Raw genomic sequence first — 25,913 nt, 5'->3', positions numbered from 1 at the left:
CCTCCCCCAGGCTACTCTTTCACCAATCTCCAATCTCCTGACTGTTTTTCTTTTAGTCTTGAATATCACCGTGTATGTGTGTGTGTGTGTGTGTCCGTCCCCTTCTCTAACCATTCAAATAAAGATTTCTTACACTCCACCTCACACCCCTACCTCTCTTTCACTCATCTTTTGGTTCACTTACTAGATTTATTATCTATATTCTCCCTAGAACATAAAATCCGAGGCTGGTATTTCTTTAGCGACTTATTCACTAAGGTATCCTACAATAGAGTATGGTCCATCATAGGTGTAAAGGCTTGTCTCATGTCAACTTGACACATGCTAGAGTCATCAGAGGAGAGCTCCTCAACTCAGAAAATGCCTCCTTAAAATCAAGCTGTAGGCAAACCTGTAGGGCATTCTCTTAATCAGTTATGGATGGGGGAGGGCCCAGCTCATTATATGAAGGGCCATCCCTGGCCTGGTGGTCCTGGGTTCTATAAGAACGTAGGCTGAGAAAGCAATGTGGGGCAAACCAGGAAGCAGCATCCCTCCATGGCCTCTGCATCAGCTCCTGCCTCTAGGTTCCTGCCCTGTGTGAGTTCCTGTCCTGACTTCCTCCTGTGAGGAAGTGGATGTGGAAGCCAAATAAACCCTTTCCAGCTTGCTTTTGGTCATGGTATGATATCACAACAATAGTACCCCTAACTAACAAAGTAGGTCTTGTCACCATACACAACCTTCCTTCCAGGTGGTCTACTGTACAAGGCCAGGGCACACAGTTTACATGAGAATGGTGATTCATGGAGTTGTGGGACATGTCCATTCCATATGCATTCATTAAACACTTCTTGATACTATGTTGTTTTAACTGCATGTCTACTGTCAATCGCTAAAAAATCCCCTACTGTTTTTGAAGAAAGCCCGGAGAGCATAGAGATTCAGAGACCAAAGATGGGTATTTTTAGCACTCCTGGATTGTGGGTTTAAAATTGTCTGACCTACACCACCATAAATACTGTTTACTAACTAAACAAAGCACTTTGAATTCCACTGGAGGTGGGCAAATTGGCTACGTTTTGGGAGTCTGCATAATCACTATTTTCCCACAAGATAATTGAACAGTAAGTGTTAGTTAAGATAGTCTTGGAAGAATTCCCAGTTTCACTGTAGGGAAGGAGAAGTTTATATCATGGCTTTTGTGACGTTTGGATAATCAGCACTCGTGGCTATTCACACAACTTTATTTTTCTTATTGAGAGTGAATGAAATCTATAGCTACAAAGAACTCCTGTCATGTTTCAACATCGCTTTCTCACCTGTGGAAGGCATCCCTCCCTTTGGAGCAATTGTCCTGGTGAACCTCTCCCTGTTACAGCTATATGTACATAACAGTTTACCATTGACTGTGACAGTCTCCTTAACTTCCTTTCTGGTTAGTGTAAGGTCATGATTCCCTAGGAGTGGCCTCTGGTGACTTCACAGCTTCCTCTCGTGAGGGTGAGCTGTCAGGAACAGGATTCCATGAAAACCCGTTGGTGTGAGGAGGTGTCTGCTGCAGAGAGGGAAAATGTTACCAGTAAAGGCCGTGGCAGTGGTCTAGAAGTTTCCCTGGGATTGTTGGCCTGGAGGTGGATACCTGATGTGCTATAATATTTATAGAATGAGTCTGTGTGTTTTGTCAAGTGTCCCTCAAATGGGAGGTTTCTCATTGTTTTCTCCTGTTGTGTGTTAGGATTTTAAGAGAAAAGATGAAGAAAATAAGCTTATGGGTTTTTCCAAACCTTTTAGTGCTTTTACGTACTCCTTATTGAGTGGGACACATAGAAGGAGAGTATGCCTCTCCTTCTTTGTGTCTGCTTGCCTTAGAAGAGCCACCTTTCCAGTAGCAATGATAACAATGACATCTTAAGTCCTCTCTAATTTCAAGGGTAACTAATTATGAATTCTTAGGAGAGGTGAGCGAGCTGCCCATCAAGGTTCCCAGTGGGACAGGAAGCAGTGAATTCCTCTTATTTCTTCTCATGGAGATAAGCACAGAGCTGGTGCCATGTCTCTGAGAAACAGAATACTTTAGCTCAGTAATGCTAAATTTTAACTTCTCAGTCTATCTCTCATAGGCTTTGGCAAAGAGGTGTAGAAACATAAATTAATAGAAGTCACCTGTATGATTCAATCTGGTATTTACTGGTCATCCTCTGTCCTGGACAGTCATTGCAAACAGCATGGCCTCCCCCCTGCTGTCTGCATGTGCTCCACAGGGATGACCACATCAGGTGTCAGAATCCTGGCTCCCTTTAATACAACACAGTCATCACCCAGTCCCAGTAAGTGTGAGCTGGCCCTCTGCTTCCAGTTTCTACTCAATCTGATTTGTAGAACTTACATCATCTCTTAACAGGGTTTTCCCAGCCTTGTCCTGGGTTTTCATGTGCCCTTTCTTCATGTATGATGGACTGTTGACTGCCTTGATCTTGTGCAGATCATGTGGTGATAGAACACAGTGCTGGAAGCCGGGCGTGGTGGCGCACACCTTTAATCCCAGCACTTGAGAGGCAGAGGCAGGCGGATTTCTGAGTTCGAGGCCAGCCTGGTCTACAGAGTGAGTGCCAGGACAGCCAGGGCTACACAGAGAAACCCTGTCTCGAAAAAACAAAACAAAACAAACAGAACAAACAGAACACGGTGCTGGAAGTTGATGTATTCAAAACCAAGCAATCCAAGAAGTCATCACTTCCCAGCTGAACTCCCCACTCCACTGACTGTTGCATTGCCTCCTGCACTGAAGAAGAAAGAGGATTCCCTGAAGAGTAAAAGCCATGCCTTCAAAAAGGTCACAGTTGACACTGGCCAGCCATTTGATAAGGAGTGACTTGCTCATATCTCTGTCTTGGTGCTTCCATTTATAAGATGACAATTGTGTAATCTCAGATTTGTTTTGCAGATCAAGTAAGAAAACTTTTGGGAAACCTTACACCCACTCTAAACTATAATATTTACTAGAATTAACAGGAGTTCCCAGAATGCCGAAGTCCAGAGGCACACATTCTATGACCCATATCTTTAGATATTTCTAGCAGTTACTGTTCTCCACATTGTGACCCTGGCAAGAATATTTTAAGGAACAATGGTTCACTTTAGTTCACAGTGGGAAGAAGGCATGGGGACAGGAACAAGAGGCAACTTGTCCCATTTCACCTATGGTCAAGAAGCAGAGAGTCATGACTGCTAGAACTCACCTATGTTTCTCCTTTCTGTGGGATCAAAGTCCCTAGGTATGGGTTACGCTGCCCACATTTAGGGTGGGTCTTCCTTTTTCAAGCCAACCTTCTGGGAAATAACCTGTGCAGACAAAGCGAGAGGTGTGAATCCACAGTGATTCTAAGTCCAATCAAGTGTGACTCTGAAGATTAACCAGGGTGACGTCCTCTTTGTGCTTTAAACCTTGAGCAAGGAAGCTTCATTTTGGACGGAGACTCATGACTTGTGAAAGTGCCAAGTGTAAGTCCCACTGAGCGCTGAGCTTTGCATGGGTCATCCATATCAGCTTCTCACTATCTAAGGCTCAAGAAACCATGGAGAATGGGGAGGAGGCAATGGAACGTAACAGTCACTGGAGGGGAAGTTCAGCTGGGAAATGACGACTTCTTGGGTTGCATGGTTATTGATCACATCAACTCCCAGCAGCTGTGTTCTATCTCCATGTTATCTGCACAAGATCAAGGCAGTCAACCGTCCATCATAGATGGAGAAAGGGCAGATGACAACTCATGCCTTGGTCAAGAGTTATGGGAAACTGACAGCTGTTGGGGAAGTAAACGTATATTCTTCAGGGGTGTGGCTACTGGTAGGTTTGTCAAAACCTAAGTGAAGGATCCTACCCCCATGTACTTATGGGTAGGTCTAATTGGACTCAGTAGGTTATTTGAAAAGGGAAGTTGAGAGGATGGACTGGGAATAAGGGCGTTGGCTTGGGAGTGAGTGGGAGGTGGTTAAGATCAAGACATATTGTAAAGGCACACATTGTACATGTGCGTGAAATTTTCAAATACTAGATTTAAAACACTATGTATATGCTTTTACAAGTAGAATTTTAATATACAGTAGGATGTAGATGCTGAATCAGAAATAGCTGACAGAACAGTCACAATGTATTCCTTTCTCTTGGCTCTGGAGATATAGATATATATATATATATATATATATATATATATATATATACACATATAACATATGTGTATATATATTATATATGTGTGTATATATCATATATATGTATATAGAATATATATACACACATATATTGTATCTATCTACACACATACACATTTATATATATGTATATGTATGTATATATGTATATATGTGTGTGTGTATATGTATATAAAAGATCTTTAATTGTACCTTTACTTAGACAAGAAAAATATGTTCTTTGACTAAAAGATAATTATAGACCATTAATTAACCTTTCCAAGACAGTTCTTCTGATCAATAATTAAAATTCTTATTTTTTCCATTAATTTGTTTAAGAAATATTTAGATCTTCAAGCACAGAATCTTTTCATCAACCTTCATATACTGGAGGGTTTCGTCCTCAGAGTTTGGAGAGGAGGAGGATGAACCACCAGGCTATGTAGCTGATTAGTAGAACCTGCCTTTGCTGGACTGGTGTCACATATATGAAGGTCTGGATGCAGAAGAGACTCTGGTCTGGAGAACTGAGTTCCATAAGACTGGACTCTTCAATCCCAGGAAAATACAGGGATGAGATAGAGCTAGACAGGAAATTAGAGGCCATATTACCTGCTTCCTTAAGATATGTCTGTGTACCCAAATTAGAAGAATGGCATGTGGACCCCCTGTAAGGGAATACTAGAGGCTACTAGAGATGGAGAAGGCTGAGCCATTGTGAGACAGTTTTCACAAAGGAGATTCCTAATTCCCTCTGAGTGGTCATGAGGAACACAAGATATGCTCAAACATGCATGTCAAATGCTCCCTGCAGTCCCCACCATTAAAGTGAATATGGGAACAACATTAGACCCATAATGCAGATTTCTGACTGTTCAAGTACCTTAATCTATGTGCTTAATATGACTGAAACATTGAGTACCAGTAACATTTTAATAAGTGATACTAAATTATCTGTTTATGAGTGGACAAAAAAATTTCAGTTGTGACCTTAATAAGACATAATTGAATTAAAATACTCAGAATGCTCTCTAAGAATGATTTTACTACAAACTGTTTCATCCTTCCTGTCTATTTTTGCATCCTTTGACCATTTTCACATTTGTTTCACAGAAGAGATTAATTCTTGTCTTTCATCCCTCTCATGTAATTGTTTTGCTGGCTACGTATGTTAAACAGGTATGCTGGGTTTCGTAGACAGTAATCTGCCTTAGACTTTTCTTTTATCTAGTACATTACGTTAGCTTGGAGCACAAGTGTAATTGATAGTGAGGAATACTTAGCAGAGAAGAGGCATGGAACATTTCATAGATAATCTTCTCAACTGATGATAAAACAAATGCACTTCCTTAGCAACTGGATGCTGCGCAATCAATAACCTTCTGTGACCTCTGAAGATCAAGCTGGTGGGGTTGGGCAACAGCTAAGTTGGTAACATGTTTCTCTCATTGCCTTGAGTCCCAGCTCCCATGCAAAAATGCTCGCCATGGCAACCCATTTGTTACCAGTGCTAGGAAGGCAGAGAATGTGAATACATAGGCCTCCCTGGCCTCCCTCAGCCAGCATAGCCTCACTGAGGGGCTCCTTGCCAATAAGAGACCTTGTCTCAAAACTGGCCATCCTCTGGTCTCCACATGCACACTCACGTGCACATATGCATGCATCTGCACACATATGAACACACATGCATAAGAGAAAAATGATTGAACAGCACATGGTCTCTTTCTGTTCACTACCCTATGACCATAAACACCTAATGAGTCTTTGGGTTGGAAGAAGAAGCAAAGGCTCTAGAAGGAAACGAAACTGACCCGAGGAAGGATGTGAATACCAGACTCATCCTGTATTTGAGATACACACCCACTATTGATCTCAGTAAGGAGATCTGCAAGATGCATGTTTTCAATATTTCTGCTAAGTATCCTCTCTATAAAGCCACCCTGATAACTCACCTGCTGCTTAAATGACATAGCCTGTGGCAGCACTAAAAGCATAAAAAGTACTCTAAAAATGTCAGTTGTCACTCTTGGGTGTCAGTGAACATGATGTCATTCTCCAGCAGTATGCCTATACATAGCATAGTCTGTAGCCATATGAGCCCTGTGGGTCCTTAAATGTTGCTTGCACATTGATATGGGTTCTCAATATAAAATATACACTGAATTTTAAAGACTTTGAAGGGAGAAATTAAAGATAGTTTATTGAATATTTTTATGCTGACTGTATGTTGGTTTGTATCATGTGAAGTTAAAAATACATTATTAAAATCAATTTTTCCTGTCACTTTTATTGTATTAATATGACTGACTAGTAAAAACCTGAAATTTCTTGTATGGCTCATACTGTGGTATGCATTATGCTTCTCTGCCTGCTGTAATGAGGCATCTAGGGGTGTTCTATAAAGTAGTCATACCACAGACATTCATAAAGTGTCCTGGTCAGCTTTGATGACAGGAAGCAAGTCAACTTTTAAATGAATGCATATGAACTATGAATTTATATAAGATTAACATGAAATGGGATGAATCTTGCCAAGCTTTGCCAGTTCTCTTTAATAAGTCGTCCACACCATGCTGTGACTCATTAGAACACCCTACTTCTAGGCTACTGGTTGGTTCACCGTGGAGTGGCTTCCCTGAGAACCGAATGGGAGATGTGTACAAGTGCCCTGTGGACCTACCCACTGCCACCTGTGAAAAGCTGAATCTGCAAAGTGAGTTGTACTTAGCAACGGGATTCTTTATAAATAGCAAAATATCGTTTGTCATAAACTCAGACAATAAAAACCAAAACAGATCCTGATTTTTGTCTTAAGAAATGTAAATAGCTTTATGCCTTTGTGCTTTATTTAACCATATGGACACCAGATTGCATCCAAATTTTTCAATACGTTTGAACAAACACAAACATACGTGCATGGGAACAAGTGTAGGCACACCCCTGTTAGAAAGAAAGAGCAGGAGTGCCCTTGTATATCTCTGTATGAGAAATTTGTAACACCATATCTGGCTCACAGTAGGTGCTTAAAAAGCATATTTGGAGTGAGTCATGTGGTCAGTGACAGCAAATGCTAGAGACTGAAGTGTGAAGCAAAAGTTTTCAGTTGACATAAAAGGGATGTGGGTAATCAGAGTCCTAAACACCCGCCATATATGGAACTGATATTCAGAATTTTTATTATAACAATTGGGGAGATAACGGAATGGTAGATCCCAAAATATGTGAGAGCCCGGGTTTAATCTTCAGCTCTACAGGGAAAAATAATTAACCACAATTTTTATTGTATCATCTCAATCCATTGTAGGTAGCAGCTTTCCAGTAAAGTGTCTTCTCAGAACCACATTTCTCTGGAGAGAAATTGTGGTTGCTGTCTTTCCGCCACTCCTCTTATCAAAGAAAACCTGGAGATGTCAACATTGGAGTTTGCTTTGGGGTCAATTATATTGTATAGATAGCAGAGGAAAAATAACAGTGTTGATGTGTAGCTGGATATTGAGCAAAACAGTCATAGAGTGTTTTGAATAAAACATGGGAGATTAGAAGACACACACACATATTTAATTTTAAGCTAACGCATGCCCTGGCACATTGCCTTAGTAACAAGATGTTTACATAAAAATAAGAGCATAAACATAGAAGTTCCATTATTTTCTTTCTGTACTCTTCCAAACCATCTGTAACTAACACAGTTCTAAGTCCAGTGGGGTGTGAGGGGGTAAAACAGAAGAAGAAGAAAGAATTCAGAAAGAAAGGAGTATGAGGATTGAGATCCGGCCGCCATTTCTAGAAGTTAGATAATACAGGAAGTGGGAGAACAGCTCTATTGGGCAGCAAGATTAAGAACTCTTTCCAGGAAAAGACAGAGTATCAAATGGTGTCAAGAAGGAAATGGGTATTAGCCAAGGACAGTGCAGCATTAAGCTGCCCAGAGCAGCTTCCCTGGCGCCTGGGAGAGCGAATCTTCAGAGAAGTCTCCTTCCCTAAGACAGAAAGGAAGCAGGGAGGGAAGTGTTCCAGCAGTGACCCTCATTGTCCTGAGGAGCCAAGGTCACAAAGAGTGTGAGCCTGCACCACAGTGTGCAGCTTCTCCAGGACACTGACAGGATGAGGGTTCCATTGAAGGTCAAAGAAGACAAGTCTTAGAGCTGTTGCCCCAGGAAGTGAGAGAAGCAACCCAGCTAAGGAGTAATGAAAGTGGCTGTGGCTTGCCTGAGTCTAGACAACAGGAATAAATTGAATACCAAGGAGAAAGGAGAGGAAATAGTCAGGTAGCAGTTGGTGTCTTAGTTTGGAGGTGCAGATTGATTTATTATTTTACCTGACTAGTCTTTATTTTTTTAATTTTTATTTTTAATTCTCCTACTGCTTTGAGCCGGAGTCTATCAAATGGTGATCATTAAGAGGTTTTTGTTTTTGTTTTTGTTTTTGTTTTCCTGATTTAAAAAAAACAAAAAACAAAAGACAAAACCACGAGGAAAGGACAAAACACCTGTGTCCTCAGGTAGGTTTTACTTGATCAGAACATTGTTCTTTTAAAAATACATATTTAAATGCCCTGAAGGCCTCACACACCAGCGCGAGCCGTGAATGGCTGAAGGATCCACATCTCCACCCTGCATTATATAATGCTTGTTCCGGGATATGCTATACTATACTCCAACCTGTGTAAAACCCCGAGTGTGCCTGGATCCTTTATTATAGCCTTCAGTAAATGGTAAATATCTGACACTTTATAACATCTCTTTCTCTCCAAAAGATTCATCAAGCATCTCAAATGTTACCGAGATAAAGACCAACATGAGCCTGGGCTTGACCCTCACCAGGAATCCGGGGACCGGAGGCTTTCTAGTGAGTGTTGTCCTCTCAGATCCTCACTCCTCAGGAGAGAATTTGTGGTCAGTGTCCTCCTGCCATCCTCCTTATCAAATACAATCGGGAAATTTAATCACTGAAGGTTGCCTTTGGACCAACTATGCTATTTGGACATCCAAGGAAAAACAACAGTATTTGCATAGAGCCTTCTTGATTATTCGCGAAAACGATGAATGTTTTGAATGAAATGGGAAGAGTAAGAAGTCTTTAGCCCTTGGAAAGCGTGCTGAGTAGGTGTGGAAACCATCAAAACCTCGCAGCTTGTTTTTGCTTCCTCAAGGAGCATGTGCGAGGCCCTTCGGTTCCACCGGCAGGGCTCAAAGCAAAGCTCTGGCTAAGCTGATCCTATGTGAAGTGAGAAACTGTCTCTCATGTCATACATCTGCGGGTCCTCTCACTTATTTCCTAATGTGTTATGAAAGGAAATTTTCTAAAGGGAAGAATTTCTGAGCTTAGATTTAATATAGGAAATTATTTAAAATATTTGACTATATAAAAAGTGAAAAAAATCACATGCCAAGCCCCCAAAGTTAGAATATCAGTTAAAAAAAAAATCATATTTTAAATTTCCTCTGGCTCATATAAGAATATTTTAGTTCAGAGGTTCTCAAACTGTGGGGTTGTGACCCCTTAAAGGTTGAACAACTCTTTTCACAGAAGTCACATATCAGATATCCTGCATATCAGATATTTACATTGTAATTTATAATAGCAGCAAAATTACAGTTTTAGCAACAAAAACAGTTTTATGGTTGGGAGGAACTGTATTAAAGGGTCACAGTATTAGGAAGATTTGACAGCTCTTCAAAAGCCTAGTTTGTCTGTGCTACTGACAGGCTAACCTGAAGTCTTGCTTTTTTAAAACTGGATTTTAAAAAATGTAGCTAATATCATTTCCATTTAGAATAACATATATTTACATTCTTACAACCTAATTACCACTAAGCAAATGAAATACTGGTTATCATGTCTGTCCTATCAGGGCATAAATGACTATGGAAAGGAGTCTCTGTACTTAGTTAAATATCCTTGGCGATCTTTATAATAGGGTTGATTTCATGGTTTTTGTTTATTTTTGCAGCTGCCTAGGTCAGAAGAATATCTTGAAAATTACGGACTATAGCTGTACTTTAAATTGTTTGATCTTAATTCTGGATGTAAAAAGAATCTATAAGAGAATTAGTAGTCCCTGGGAGGGATCTGAGAGGAGAGACCAGACTTTCTTTAAACATTCAAAAGGTCAGAGTCTTGAGCTCCTCTGAAGAATAATGTGGAAAAGACTGGCGCTCATCACATATTTCTGAACCTTCTTAAGTTCTGGGCTGAAAGCAAGAATGTTCTGGCATCAGCAATTGGCATATTGTAACTTCAGCTTCTTAAATGCTCTTTTCCAATTCTTCTGAAAAAGAACCTCAATGCTCTAACACTTGATGAGCTATTTTCTGTGGTGATAAAACAACTGAAGGTGCAGACATGGCCATCAAAGATTGTTATTGTGAGTGAGTGAGTGTGTGTGTGTGTGTGTGTGTGTGTGTGTGTGTGTGTACTAGCCAGAAGCAACAATGACTTTTTTCTGATTGGCAAACTGTTCTGGTTTTATGGGAGGAAAACCAGGCTTGCTCACTGATCACGAAATATGAGCACAGCAGCTAGGAGGAAGCCACTAACAGTTAAAACGGGTCACACAAATCCCTTTTGTTTTTCCAATGACTTCCATGCACCTCTATTCAGTTTTAATAAGTTCAGTGCTCTATGATCACTGTTTTAGTCATGTAGAATTCTTCAGGTAGCTTATAGCATCCTTAGACTTGACCTATCCCTTCTCTGACTCTGTCTCTCTAAGCTCCCTCGTTTCATCCAGAAAACTTAATATTAATGTCTCCCATGTGCTTGAGTCATGACTGAACCAGCAGATCTCATTTATCAGAGAGCTGCCGAGGAGAGAATTGGTGCTGTCTTTATGGCGAGGTTGAGTTAGAATAGGTACGCTTTGAGCAAGGAAATAAATACCAGCCACCTTTGCTAGCTTAATAAATAAATAGAAAGTGGAAATAAGGGACCTTGGAGCTCAAAGTGAAGAAATAGCTGATAGCAAGGCTAAAAGGCAGCAGTGCACAACCTCACTGGTGTTGTTTAGTGTGTTAATAGACTTTACAAGCACAGGGTTTTACTCAAAGTTTGCCTTTATAATCTCAGGGGGAAATGGTTTTGAAACACTGGGTGAGCAGGGACACAGTGGCCCACCCCTGAATGCAAGAAGTGTGTTCTTTGTTTGCCATGCTGTCTATACACAGCTCAGGCAGGCTTGAGGATCTGTTTGTCCTTAGAGGTTGCTGGGGTTTGGATTCCTGTTAAAAACCGAGTGGACAAGAGGACACTTGATGCTCAAACAAGTGTGGTGACGTGCGGGCACAGCACTTGCTCTTCTCCTGACTTCTGAGTATTTTATGATTATGGTCTTCGAACATCGATAATCACAACAAGCTTACAAGCAAAAGCGGCACGATCACCTTCATTTTATAAACGAGCCATGTGAGACCCACATATCTAAGAGACAAAATGCCCACTCTGCGTTCACTCTCCCTGGGAGGCATTTCTAGACGTAGTTTGGTGAGGGACCCCATGGTCTCTCTGTCCGTTGAAAGTTACCCTCAATGGTCCCATCACGTGGGAGCACAGCTGATGCCCTCTCCTGTGCTCTCAGCCTTCCCAGAGGATGTTCCTTCAAAAGCATTTTAAGAAGATGTTTTTGAGAGGAGAGGGTTTTGTTGTTGTTGTTGTTGTTGTTTCAACCACAAGAATGTGTATGTCTGCTCACCAGGTGCATGCCAGTAGTGCCCATAGAACCCAAAAGAAGGTGTCAGATGTCCTAAGACTGGAGTTATAGACGGTTGTGAGCTACAACGTGGGGAATGGGAATTGAAGCTAGGTCCTCTAGAAAGACAGCCAGCGCTCTTAACCACTGAGTCATCTCTCCAGTCATTCAAATGCATTTTTGACTCACTAGTTTTAACAGTTGGCAAATCAGGTGCTAGAGAGATGTCTCATCAGTGAAGATCACTGGCTGCCCTTCCAGAGGACCTGGGCCCAATTCCCAGCACCCAACATTGTCTTCAGGCCTCCAAGGCACTGGGCACAAAAGTAATAGACAAAAATGTATACAGGTCAAATGCACACACACACACACACACACACACACACACACACACACACTTATATGTTTGGTGAATCTTGGGAAAATATGGTGCCTTAATTCCATAAAAGTAGAGGTAGAAAGTTACATTGCCTGTGTGTATATTATTTTCTCCTTTCTTTGAAGACCTGTGGTCCTCTCTGGGCACATCAGTGTGGAAATCAGTATTATGCAACTGGGATCTGTTCTGATGTTAGTCCAGACTTGCAGTTCTTGGCCAGCTTTTCACCTGCAGTTCAGGGTAAGTCATGAATGTCAAAGAGATCTGAGCAATGTCTTAGAGTCAAAGACGGAGGGGTTACAGTCAAAGAGGGAGGGGCTACAATCAAAGGGGAGAGATTACAGTCAAAGGGGGAGGAGTTACAATCAAAGTGGGAGGGGTTACAGTCAAAGGGGGAGGCCCACCCAACCTCTCTGTGAGTCTGAAGTTTATGTGATTGTGACATTTGACTTATCTTTGAAAAAAATGTGTTTTTGTCATCTCTTTCTGCACAGCTTGCCCTTCCCTCGTAGATGTTGTAGTTGTATGTGATGAATCAAACAGTATTTATCCCTGGGAAGCAGTAAAGAATTTTTTGGTAAAGTTTGTGAAAGGCCTGCATATAGGGCCTAAAAAGACACAGGTAAGGACATCAAAAACAAACAAACAAACAAACAAGCTCACAGCTTGCTTTCGGAGAAAATAATGTTAGATATGAAGTTTTAAATTTTCATTTGTCAAAATATTCATATTAAATGAATGTAATGGTAACCTGGAAAATTAATTGAACTATATATTTCTAAGGTCAGTATTCTACCTATATGACTTGGTTCAATGTTGTTAATTTTATAGTTTTATATTTGACAGAGGCATTAAAAATAGTGTATAGCATTTAAGTCTCTTTCAAAGCTGCTTTTTTAAATTTTTTAACCCATGAGGTAATTAATAATACATTTTAAGGGAATAGAGAGATGGCTTGGAGGTTAAGAATACATCCTGCTCTTGCAAAGGAACCAGGTTTAGTTCCCAGACTACAGAACCAGTCCCAGGAGGTTCAAGGTCCTTTGTCCTCCACCGACACCTGTGCATACATGATGCACATAAACTCACATACATGTGCATATATATATATAACTTTTTAAATTGGACACATATTTTTTCTTAATACCTATTTTGACCAATAGTGAATTCTTCTTATTTACACCTTTCTGGTAAAAAGAATTATGTGAATTGTATGAAATTTAACAATAATCTAGTAAACATAATTCTAACATTAGTTTATAGCCTTTAGTTTATAATCTAGACTAATTTGCTTTGTATTTTAACATAGGAGCAAGTATTTTCAATGATTTGAAACTGTTTTATATGTTTTCAGAAGTCTCTAATTGGATGCTATTATATCTTCTTGATGTATGGACCTAAAACTCAGGCACAAAAGTTTCATAATCCCCATGACTAAATAGTACACACTTTAAAAAAAATAACAGCTACTCACTAGATAAAGGCAGGAGCATTTCTGGAGCCCAAGATTCTGAAACAGGCCTGGACAACAGAGCAAAACCTAGAAGGAAGGAGAGTGTAGGGGAGGGAAGGAGAGAGAACAGTGAGGGGTAATTCCTAGATATTTTGAGTTGCTTTTTTCTTCACTATCATCATCATCATCATCATCATCATCATCAACAACAACAACAACAACACCATCACCATCACCATCCTCTTCTCTTTTTCCGGTGTCTGACTCAATCTACTACTCATAGGTCCTTCTGGCCGAGCAGCAGCATCCCCGGAGAGCAGTTCGCTGGCATCTGATAGGTTGAAACCTCACACCTAGTCACAGCTATTGCAACAGTTTTCCTTATTCTTTGAAGATATCTTTAGTTGAAAATTCACTTTTCTGGTTCCCTTTAAGGTATTATTTTTTAAAAGGGCATTGCTTTTCTATGACAGGGGAGTGAGCAAACTGCTTTCGGAGACCATGGAAATTCCACTAGTTTCACTAGAACCTTCTAGTTATGAAGACTACATATCACACTGGTCTCTGGAGAACAGTGCTTTTAAATCTCCTGAAGTACAAAGCTTTCACGCTTGTCTGTTTCTTCTGCCTATGAGTCAGTTATCACACCTGTCACAGCTGATTCGACAGTCGCCAGCTTTCAGGACGTTTCTCAGATTCATCTTCCTGCCACCCTCTATTGTCCCCTTGCCTAGAGGAAGCTGAGTTGTCTCTCCACTCAAGCCCATAGGTAATAAACCCTCCTCTCCTGACACTCAGGCCTCGGCTGCATCCAGAGGATCACATGCGGCTGACATCATCAGTCAGTTTTGAATTGCTTGCACATCTTCTCTTAAAGAAAGATGCACAGGATGATCAGTATGTTTCTCATGTCCCCCCCCCCTCACCCCGAGGCTGTCATACCACCTCCCAGGCAATGCTACAAACTGGACTCAACAATCAAGGGCGACAGCCCTGATATCCTTACCTCAGAGACTCTTGTGTCTCTTAGAGAGTCTCTTGCCCCTCATTCCTATTCCCTGGTTACACATCTCCTAGGCTGGGAAAATACTTTCAATGCTCAGGAACAGGCTTATTGATAGAAATATGTATGTTTCTTAAGCCAAAGGATTAGACTATGCTCCTCCCCCAAACATCCTGCTCAGAAGTTTATCTTTCTGTTATCTCTCTCAAGTAAGTTTTTTTTCTGATGCTGTATCCTCTAAAGGTCAGAAGTTCCTTGCCCCATATGTGCATCCAACACCCTTGCTCTGACAATGCTCAAACCCACAGTAGGGGAACTCCAACCACCATCAATCAAATAGAGTACATTACTTAGGGGTGTGTGAGGTTCTCTTCAATTCAACTCCGACTCTGTTACATAACTACTCTCAACTAATGAGGTGCTAGTCTCCACCTCCGATTACTTATAGCTGTTTTCGAGGTTCTACCCATTGATAACAAAAGAGCTTATTTATTTGTATATGTTTTAATATTTGTGTTAGAAACCTGAGCCTAATATTCATTTGCATTAAATACACTAAGGAAGTGCTTTAAGAATCTATAGTTACTTTTGAACCAAAAGTGTAAACTGTAACAGGTTATCTTGCTTGGTAGTCATGCTCCTGTCACACACTCATGGCCTTGAACAAAGCTCATTCCACAGAAAGAGGAATAATTGTCAAGCCCAGAATTAAAATGAGTTCCTTTAAGCTATTGGCCCACATTGAAACTCACCTTGAGTTCTTATTATATTGGTTAAGTATGAGATGTTTATAAGCTAATTGCAGTCATAAACTTTTGCTCTTTTCCAGGTGGCATTAATTCAGTATGCCAATGACCCGAGAATTATATTTAACTTGAACGATTTCGAAACCAAAGAGGATATGGTCCAGGCCACATCTGAGACGCGCCAACATGGTGGGGACCTCACAAACACCTTTGGAGCTATCGAATTTGCAAGGTAAGTTTTGCAGCTATCAGGTAAAAACTTTGACAACGTGGAAGGACAAATAGAAAGAAAAGAAAACGGAAAAGGCAAAAGAAGAGTGACAAGGGTGGAACCAAGCCTGAGCTTTCTGATCTGCTCACCTTGACAGGACCCAGAGGAAATCAAGCTACACACCATAGTCATGGGACTGCCAGACATGGAATGGTTTATATGATTTTTTTCATGAATTGCACAATTTTGCAAAGGCCTTAGGTTAAAATACTATAGATGAAACAATCTACCACTGTTCATATTAACGTCAAACAAATTAAGCTAATATGGTATTTTATACATACTAATGAAGCTCATGGGATAATACACATAAGAATCTGAATGTTGAGATTATCTGTCATGTCTGCTGCAACCCACATGGAGTGTGACCTTCACAGCTGCATGGCTTCCACCCATTTCTTACCTCAGTTTCTCTTTTTCAATTCTGTAAGCTTTAATAGTCCTTTACTAAATGTTCGCCTGTCATTTTTTTAAAAAGATGAGAACAAATGTGCTTGCCCTTACACCTGATCCCAGCCTTGTCCATCTCCTGGTTTTGTTCCTTCAAACACCATTAAAACAAGTTGCCTACATCTTCTTGCCTCTTCTTCCTTGAACGTTGTAGCTCTGCCACTAAGTGAACATGGTGTCTCCATCAGCTATCCTAGCACTTCCCCCTTGAGCCCCACTGTCCTGAGCAACTCTGAACATTTGATAAGGACAGACAGACACGCTGCTATGAACTCAGTCTTCACTGAACACCACAGACTTCTGAGATCCCCACCAATGTTTTCTCAACAGCTCTGGCCTCTTCACTGACTCCATCTTCTGGTTTTTCTTCACTGAACAAAGCCCTCTCTCGTCTCCTCCACTGTCCGCTCCATTAAGAATAATGTCCCTATCCTTGCTGTGAGTGCCAGCCCTGTGTGGGCTACCCATTGCTTTATATCATCTCTTAACTCTCTCCCCAAAGTCATCAGTCAACTCTCACTGAAGATGAGCATCTCTGTTGGGCAAGTACCAACTCACTTAACACATTCAGTAAGTCCTGAACCAGCCCAATTCCTTTCCCACACTGCTTATGATACTGGTGTCTGTTCACCCAGTCATCAGGTGAACAAAACCCTCATTGTCATCTTCCCACTCCCTCTTAGATACATATCTGGCCCACACTTGCCATGTCTGTCTCGCCATTCCCTGTCTTATCTGACCCTTCATTTTTCTGTGTACTGAAGTAGAAGCTTTCATTGACTGGTAAGATTTTCTTCAAATGTCTCGAAATAGAGTGTCCATAAGAGAAGATGTGACTGGCTTCATCCTTCCTGTCTCTGTCTCTTTGGTGGCTGGACCACGTCATAAACTGAAGGCCATAAACATGAGTCACTTGTCATTAAGTGGAGAGCCATTTCCAGTCCAGTAACCCAGACTGAGGAAAGAATGCTGTCAAAATAACCTTGGAGGATGCCTGCCTTCAGCAGGGAATGTAGCTGGGGCCTATCTATCCCCTAGGGAAAAAATTGGGGTCCTGGCAAGTGTTCCAAAATAGGGCCTGGTTATTGTTTGTTTAGGTGTGGATTGTCTGGCTTCTAGTACCTTTTTAAAGGCCTGGATTTTTCCTTTACCACTGTAATTTCCAAATGAACAAGAATTAGAATTCACCCAAATTCTAACCAGCACAACCCAGAATACACAGACATACAAACACAAACAGACACACACATGTGCATGCATGCATACACAACACATACACACCATGAAATTACTGAAATTACTGTTAAACATGAATTATAATTTATATTTCTCTGAGGAAGCTACAGATAGAGGAATGCTCTTAAACGGGCCACTGGCATTGACACAGAAGAACACTGACATAAAAAATAAGACATCATTCATGTTTGATGTGCTTAAAAATGCTAATTTCCCATTTTTATTTCAAAGCAGGGGTCTATCTGTTAGCTTCTGTTAACCATGAGTAATTGTATCCATCGCAGAAACTACGCTTATTCACAGACTTCTGGCGGGCGCCCAGGTGCTACAAAAGTCATGGTCGTTGTGACTGATGGCGAGTCCCATGATGGGTCGAAGCTGAAAACTGTGATCCAGCAATGCAATGATGACAAGATTCTGAGGTTTGGCATAGCAGTAAGTGACTTCTGTTTGGATTTGTCTGTCAGTTGATGGGTACACCTCCCTACATGCTGACACTTTCCAGGTCTGCAGTTTGTACTGTCTCTCTGTTTCCTGCAGATTTTCAGTCATGCCAACTAAATAAAGGGCTGCAGAAATGTGTGCAAGAAAGTTTACGATGAAATGAACAGATGGGGGAAGTTATGTAGGCTAAACATGACCTTTGCCCCCTGCTCTCTCTTTTCTCGAGGTTCTTGGGTATTTAAACAGAAATGCTCTTGATACTAAAAATTTAATCAAAGAAATAAAAGCAATTGCTAGTACTCCAACAGAGAGATACTTTTTCAATGTGGCTGACGAAGCGGCTCTTCTGGAGAAGGCTGGAACTCTAGGGGAGCAAATATTCAGCATTGAAGGTAAGAAGGCAGCACTTTCTTTCAAATGCCAGTTTTTGGAGAATTTGTAACTTTGTATAATTTGTCATATGGATATGAATTCATAAACCATTCAGAAAAACCAGCTCAGGTTATGTTGCCAAGAAAGATAGACAAAGCACACGCATACATAGCTTATAAGGGAAAATGTAAGGCATTAGCAAGCAGGAGAAAACTAGGAATCCAACCACTTTTGTGTTTTGCCCAAAAGATGAGACATCAGTACGGTTTGATTTTCCAGAAACCTCTGAGGTGCAGAGAAGCTCATACATGGTTGATATGATGATCATTTTTTTTACAGTTTTTGAGAGAGCACACCACTGTTTTTCTCTATAAATTACATAATAACAGAAACTCTCCAATTTGTTTATAATAACTGTATATACCTTTAAAATGGTGACAATACACCATATATCATTGGTGATGATATCCAGCAGTTCTACTGCAGGAAAGGCTTTCCTTATTGCAGCTCTCATGATGTGCTTCCATAGCCTGGGAACACCCTCCAGGCAGAACTGTCATCCAAGCAGACACTAAGGATTCAAGAATTGGAACACTTTTCCCAGTTGGTTAAAAAAGAAAAAAAAAAGTAACAGGAGATCCAATTCTGGTTCCAGGTGCTTATTCCAAGTATCTCTTAGCAATAAAGCTGGTGTTTAGTTGTTCACCTACATATCAGACACTGTCTTAGAACCTGGATTTTGTAGTCCAGCCTCAATCTTCTGGTGGTGCCAGAGAAATTTCTATCCTGCTGCAAATGTAATTGCTCAAGTGTAGTGTTTCTGAGTTATTCAAATCATCACCAAAAACTAAAGCCTCCTGCAACAATTGGAAACTACGAAGACATCTGTACTAGAAAATTTGCTCAAAGTCCATGAGTAAGAATAGGTGCAATGTCATTTAGGGATTCCTTGAAATTATCTTTGAGGACTTTCGAGGAGCATAACACTATTTCTCCCCTAAATTGTCTGCATACAGCCTGTGTGAATTATATCTTCTAAGGAAGAGTGTATGTCACAGTGGTACACTTTGTTATCGTATTACAGTGTCTATGTAGGAGTTTGGCTTGCTTTTTATGAACATTATTGGAACCATTCTGATCATGCTGAAAATAACATCTCCACCAATAAAACTCTGTGGTGTTAGACAGCGACCGATACTTAAGTACAGCTAAAGCAACTTTCCAGCCACTTTACCCTTGAGTCCTGGTGTCCGTTGGCTAGCACAGGTTCCCTTCTCTCCAGTCTATGGTGCAAAGTAATTGCATGCTCTTCCATTGCTTCTGAAGTGTTTGTGCATTAGCGGCGCCAATATTTAAAGGCAAAATCCAAATTGTTCCTTGGCCAATAACTATGAATTTATAACAATGCTCTCATCTCAATTTCCACCTTAACTAATCCTCTCATTTTGCTGAGGCTAATTTGATATCAGGAATAGCATAAATACTTCATTAAATTAATTAATGTTTAGTGGGGATCAAAGCCAATATTGAACACTACTTTGGTGACTTGTTTTGGGGTTTCCTCTTCCTAGAATACTCCAAGCTATAGTTTTACATTGATATAAGAACATTTGTGTGTGTGTACACACGTGTGTGTGTGTGTGTGTGTGTGTGTGTGTGTGTGTGTATGCTGGAGGAAAGATTTTTCAATGTGTCCATATTTGAAATTTTGATTGCTGACAATAATATCTTTTTTGAAAATGGTACTCTACAGGCACTGTTCAAGGAGGAGACAACTTCCAGATGGAAATGGCACAAGTCGGATTCAGTGCAGATTACACTCCTCAAAATGTGTGTACATCAGATAAGTTGAAGCCAATACTATCGCTTGCCAGAATACACACAGACACAGCAGCTTAGACATAAAGAAGGAAAAGCAGATATCCCCTGAGAAATGATTCAGATTCCTGGGCCCAGCTACTAAGTTTAAAAAAAAAAAATAGCCAGGCGTGGTGGCGCACACCTTTAATCCCAGCACTTGGGAGGCAGAGGCAGGCGAATTTTGAGTTCAGCCTGGTCTGCAGAGTGAGTTCTAGGACAGCCAGGGTTACACAGAGAAACTCTGTCTTGAAAATAATTAATTAATTAAAATAAATGAAAAACAATTAAAATTTTCTTTTCCTATGTAACAGAAAAATATCATTTACAATAAAGACTTTGATTGAGCTCCCAAGGGAAAGACGCTATACTAACTCCAGGCACCATCTGTATAAGAATTTCATGGCAATCAATTAACTACTTGACTTGAAACATCTGTCAGAGAAACAAGACCACTGTATCCCTGACAGAGTCGCAGACTACATTTTCATAGCATACTGTTCACTGCAGAGACAGAAAATTGTTGGAAATGAGGTATTCATGAAATCTGAAGGGTGTCTGTGGTCCCCGGTCTGCCTAGCTCAGGGGATCAGTCCATAGGTGTTCTTAGGAACAATCTCTAGGTCTGGACTCTAACTCTTCCCCAGGACATGGAAGGATGCAAAACCAAAAGAGACCAGATTCTGTGAAATATTTAGGGATTAATTTGAAACCAGAGGGGGCAATACACAGAGCTAAAGATCAGGAAGTGTAGAGCAGGGGTTCTTACCCTTTCCAACGCTGTGACCCTCTAACAGGTCGTGTTGTGGTGACCCCCCCCCTAGTCATCAGCTTATTTTTGTTACTGCTTTATAACTGTGATTTTGCTAATGTTATGAACTATAATGTAAATACCTTATCTTTAGGCTCTCTTTTATGGGACCCCTGTAAAGGAATCATTCAATGCCCAAAGGGGTCTCGACCCACAGGTTGAGAACCATTAGTCTAGACTAAAAGATGCTAACTTTACTGATTCAACAACCCTTAGAGATGTTGACAAAAGTTAAAAACCTTTCCCATAGGAAAAGATTACTGAATTATTGTTGCACAAGTCTGTGAGGTTACTGCCATCCCCTGGAGGCCACTCCTATGTCCTCAGCTTAAAGTCTGTGCTTATGTTAATTACACCATTCTCAAATTTTTAATATTTTTTACACAGAATGGCATTGTCTTTCCTATTTTTTACTTTAATCCCACATCATATCCTTGTTTCCTTATATATAAGGGGAAAAAAAAACCCTTAACAATAACATCTTTCATCCTGACCAAGCCTGTGTGCCTAAGGACTTGAAGCCTTTGATATTTAGATTGAGTTTGAGTCAATGCACAAGAGCATGCACAGCTTGGGCCTCCCCATCCATCTCTGAATTAGGCTGACTTTCCACGCCCTATGTCGACTGTCACAGCTACAAGTGAGTTTTGTAGCTGTGCTATGATTTAACACATGGGATTAAGGGATATAGATGCCAGAATGTTTGAAAGGAACAGAAAAAAAAAAAGAATGATGAACTGTAGGGCTTAAGCAATACCTCAGAAGCTAAAAGAGTTTGTGACAAGAGAATCTGAGTTCAGATCCCAGCACACACAGTGTGGAAAGGAATACATGGTTGCCCAAGTACCTGTAACCCTAGCAATGTGGAGAGTGCAGCCACAGGAAGATCACTAGAGTTTTCTGGCTGCCATCTTCGCTTCAGTTTCAGTGAGAGACCCCCACATCAAGGAAATGAGGCAGAGAGTGTCGGAGCAGAGCACCTCTGGTCTCTGTGTGCGCGAGCCTGCACATCCCAGCATAAAACACACACCACAAATATACGAGGAAGAGAGTTGAAAATACAGCCAGTCAGAAGAAGGTCTCCCAAGACATGCTAGGGAAGAGCTGCCCTCCCTCACTCCTCTTGGGTCAGCACTTTCTGTTGCTTTAGCGTGCCTCATATTCATCCTGAGCCTTTCCTATAAATATGTGGGAGGAGAAGCTCTCGTCTGATTCATCTGTAAGCTCTGAAAGGTTCAGCACTTGCAAATGCTTGCCTTCGAATTGAAAGTGACTATGCATCCATCCTGTACCATGGCCTATTGCAAAGATTTCTGCATAATGAACTATAGTAAGTTCTTCCAAGAGAGCATAGCTCAAGTGTCACTCAGCCTTCCTAAAGCTAAAACCCTTCAATACTGTTCCTCGTGTTGTGGTGATGGCCCCACCACAAAATTATTTTCATTGCTACTTCATAGTGGTAACTTTGCTACCATTACAAATTGTAGTTTAAATATCTGATAGGCAGAATGATCTTAGGTGACCCCTGTGAAAGAGTCATTGGACCCTGAAGGGGTCATGATCCACAGATGAGAACGGATGCCACAGCTCATGGCAAGCTTGAAAAACAAAACAATTCCAAGATATATATTTAACTTAGTATGCAAATTTCCTTATATTCTGTTAGTTTCTTTCAGTGTTTGACTCACCTGAATTCTTTTGCCTTAAAGGTGATTTGTCTTAATTTTCATTTCTCCAATCTTTTCAGGATATTCTGATGTTAGGTGCAGTGGGGGCTTTTGACTGGAGTGGAACTCTTGTCCAGGAGACATCTCACAAGCCCGTGATCTTTCCTAAACAAGCCTTTGACCAGGTTCTGCAGGATAGAAACCACAGTTCGTTTTTAGGTGAGGCACAGCAATAGTTGGCTCAGAAAACTCCGGGTTTGGTTGGTTGGTTTTTGTTTTGCTTTTGTTTTTGTTTTTTCCCTCTTTGAACTCTCAGTTCAGCTCAGACAGTGAGCTCTCTCCTCTCATTAGTGTGGTTTTAATCCAGTAGTGACCTCTTGGCCAGTCAGGCCTCAGCCCACAAGTAAGGAAAGCTGAGCCTTCCCCACAAATCTCGTGTAGATGCCCGTTAAGCTCATGTGATCTATGATGTTACTTAACACTAATATTTCTAAACCACACAAGTCTGTCCAGGCAGATATCCCTGGGGCAGAGTTGGGTCTCCAAAACAGAAGTTGTTCCTAAAACATAATACACTGAGCAGTAGCCACCTGTCGTTTTGGAGGTCTTAGGGTGTTTGTTATTGTTGGTACACATATGATGAGCATCCAGTGATGTTCAGTACCTGAGGGAAATTACTTATATTCTATAAGTAAGGATTTGAAAATCATTTCAGAGCCAGTGACTTTAATAATGTTTATTAACGTCAACAACCTAGCAAAGGACCAGTCCAGAATTCAAACCCAGACCCCTAACTCCAGGGCCTGTATTCTTTCCGTTAAATAGCAACATCACTTAATTTCATTCGCTGATTCATTAAACTAAAGGACAGTATCTTTGTTTTGTTTCCTGTTGCTATCATAAGATATAGAGACAAAGGCAACTCAAAGGAGAAGGGCTTATTTGGCTCACAATTCTAGGTTGCACTCCGTCACTGCAGGTAAATCAAGGCAACAGGAACTTGAAGCAGCTATTCACATAATATACACAGTCAGAAGCTGAGAGAAGTGCTTTAATGGATGCGTGCTTGCTCTTAGCTCACTTCCTCTACTCTTACTCAGTTCAGGATCCCCCGCCTAAGGAATGATGCCACCCACAGTGGGTTTCCCATCCCAATTACTCAGTTAATGCAATCAACCTAATTCCTCATAGATATATCCATGAGCACACCTAATCTAAACAACCCCTCACTGAGACTCTCTTCCCAAGTAATAATAGATTATGTCAAGTTGACCATTAAAATGAACAATTAGCAAGGCTTGTAAGTAAGTAGCTAAAGAGAGTAACCCAGAACTGAGGGGCAGCTTTATACGTCCTGTCTATGCTACCTAGAACTATAAATGAAGGGCAGAAAAATTCATTTCAGGAGCATGAATAGACATAACATCTAACATTAAGATTTCTGGGCATCTCTGTTACCTTTGAAAATTCTCTCTGACTGAGACAGTGATATTCTATCTAGAACTACTTCTCTCCTAGGTTACTCTGTGGCTGCAATTTCTACTGAAAACGGTGTCCATTTTGTTGCTGGTGCTCCTCGAGCAAATTATACTGGCCAGATAGTGTTGTACGGCGTTAACAAGCAAGGCAATGTGACTGTGATTCAGTCTCACAGAGGGGACCAGGTAAATATCATTACTAAGTAAGTGAAATTCATTTTATGGATAACCAGGCCAAGTGAAGTAGAAACGTGTTTACTGAGTGGCTCTAATGTATTTGAGTAAGTCATCTCAATTTACTCATATCTGTCAAACCCTAATGGAGGAAGGTTCACTGGGCTTAAGTCTGATCCTGCTATTGCCATTGATTTTCTAGGGGTAAGGAGACCACAAACTAACATTCATACCATACTTTTGCCTTCTTTTTAGTAGTATAAAGAATGGGGTGTCTATTCTGAGAGAAAAACAATGACAGTGTTACAGAGGAAATCACTTACTAATTTTTAAATCCTTAATAGATGTTACACCAACACTCACTGAACATTGCTGAATTGGATGGCATTCAGAGCCTCAGGCCTTCTAATTGACTTCATCTCTACCTAGTTCTCTTACCTTTTCTATGCAGCAACATCAACTGTGCTGGACCATGACACTGGCATTAGTTACCCGCATTTCTCTCCACCTAGAACACTCCTTTTGTCTTTAAGATGTTATTTAAACTTGTCTTGAAGATGCTATACTTCTCTCCCTGAGCCTTCTACCTGCTCCCTACACTCTGATAAAGTGTCTGTTACAATATTTTGTTTTGTTTTGTTTTGTGTTGTTTTGTTTTCCATGGTAACATGTTTACTCTCTGTCCTTACCTGGCCTGATCCTTCTTGTCTTTCTCTAAATCAGAGCTCACATAGCTCATAAGGGTTCCTCTCATAAGCTCTGGCTCACTGGCATCAGAAATACCTAGAACACATATGTGACTATATATAACTCCTCAAATTAATTTGCTTTGCTCCTCTAGATTGGCTCCTATTTTGGCAGTGTGCTGTGCTCAGTTGATGTGGATAAAGACACCATTACAGATGTGCTCCTGGTAGGTGCTCCTACATACATGAACGACCTCAAGAAAGAAGAGGGAAAAGTCTACCTATTTACCATCACAAAGGTAAAAATAAACATTAAGAAAACAGCTTAGTACTTTAAGCACTGATAAATAAGTTGACTCTAGTACTGTTAAGCAAATTAACCTGAAATTTGAAAGACACTTATTTTCATGCATAGTGTGGCATATGTTTAATCAGACTCAAGACATCACCATCATTATCATTTTTAAATGTATTAAAAGGGATGGAGTTTAATATATAGTATATCCCATTTCCATGAGAGGTCTTTGGATATATGTTCCTATGCAAATAAAGCCAGTGTGAGCACAAATAATGAATGGCATGCATGTACATACAAATATTAGTTATTATCATTATCATTTCACAGGAAATGCTAGTAGTCACTGGGCATTCTAACCTCCGCATTTCACAGTAAAAGTCATCGTCCCAGCAACTCCCACAACCCCCAGATGACCTAGAGTGCTTTCTACATTAGTTTGTCAGAAAATTCCAGCTGTTAGTGTCACATTTAAGTGCACGTTCAACTCATGGAATGTCAGATCCTTGCCATAAAACTGAGCTCACTCAAAAAGACAAGGCACGGGTTTTCCAGTATGTAGTCGAAACTCTGCATTCATTTCCTTAGGACTCTGGAGCTCAATGAGAACAGAAAGAAAAGCAAATGAAAGTCAGCGGCTGAGCCGGGCGTGGTGGCGCACGCCTTTAATCCCAGCACTCGGGAGGCAGAGGCAGGCGGATTTCTGAGTTCGAGGCCAGCCTGGTCTACAG

At 40.7% G+C, this 25,913-nt stretch overlaps 1 protein-coding gene across 2 annotated transcripts in view; it reads left to right on the top strand.

Annotated features, from left to right (window-relative positions):
* The window catches only part of Itga2 (integrin subunit alpha 2), a 93,027-nt gene that overhangs the window by 35,293 nt on the left and 31,821 nt on the right, over nt 1–25,913 (top strand). For both annotated transcript variants that reach the window (XM_021180415.2, XM_029468487.1), the window contains exons 3-13: nt 6,777–6,886; nt 8,930–9,021; nt 12,365–12,479; nt 12,734–12,861; nt 15,525–15,673; nt 17,683–17,833; nt 18,069–18,234; nt 19,968–20,044; nt 22,630–22,768; nt 24,068–24,213; nt 25,043–25,186. In XM_021180415.2, coding sequence (XP_021036074.1) covers nt 6,777–6,886; nt 8,930–9,021; nt 12,365–12,479; nt 12,734–12,861; nt 15,525–15,673; nt 17,683–17,833; nt 18,069–18,234; nt 19,968–20,044; nt 22,630–22,768; nt 24,068–24,213; nt 25,043–25,186 — 1,417 coding nt within the window. The remainder of the gene's footprint in view (nt 1–6,776; nt 6,887–8,929; nt 9,022–12,364; nt 12,480–12,733; nt 12,862–15,524; nt 15,674–17,682; nt 17,834–18,068; nt 18,235–19,967; nt 20,045–22,629; nt 22,769–24,067; nt 24,214–25,042; nt 25,187–25,913) is intronic.

The sequence above is a fragment of the Mus caroli genome, chromosome 13, assembly GCF_900094665.2.
Source record: "Mus caroli chromosome 13, CAROLI_EIJ_v1.1, whole genome shotgun sequence".
Lineage (NCBI taxonomy): Eukaryota > Metazoa > Chordata > Mammalia > Rodentia > Muridae > Mus > Mus caroli.
Note: the sequence above shows the minus strand (reverse complement) of the source record. Positions and strands in the feature narration are given on the sequence as shown.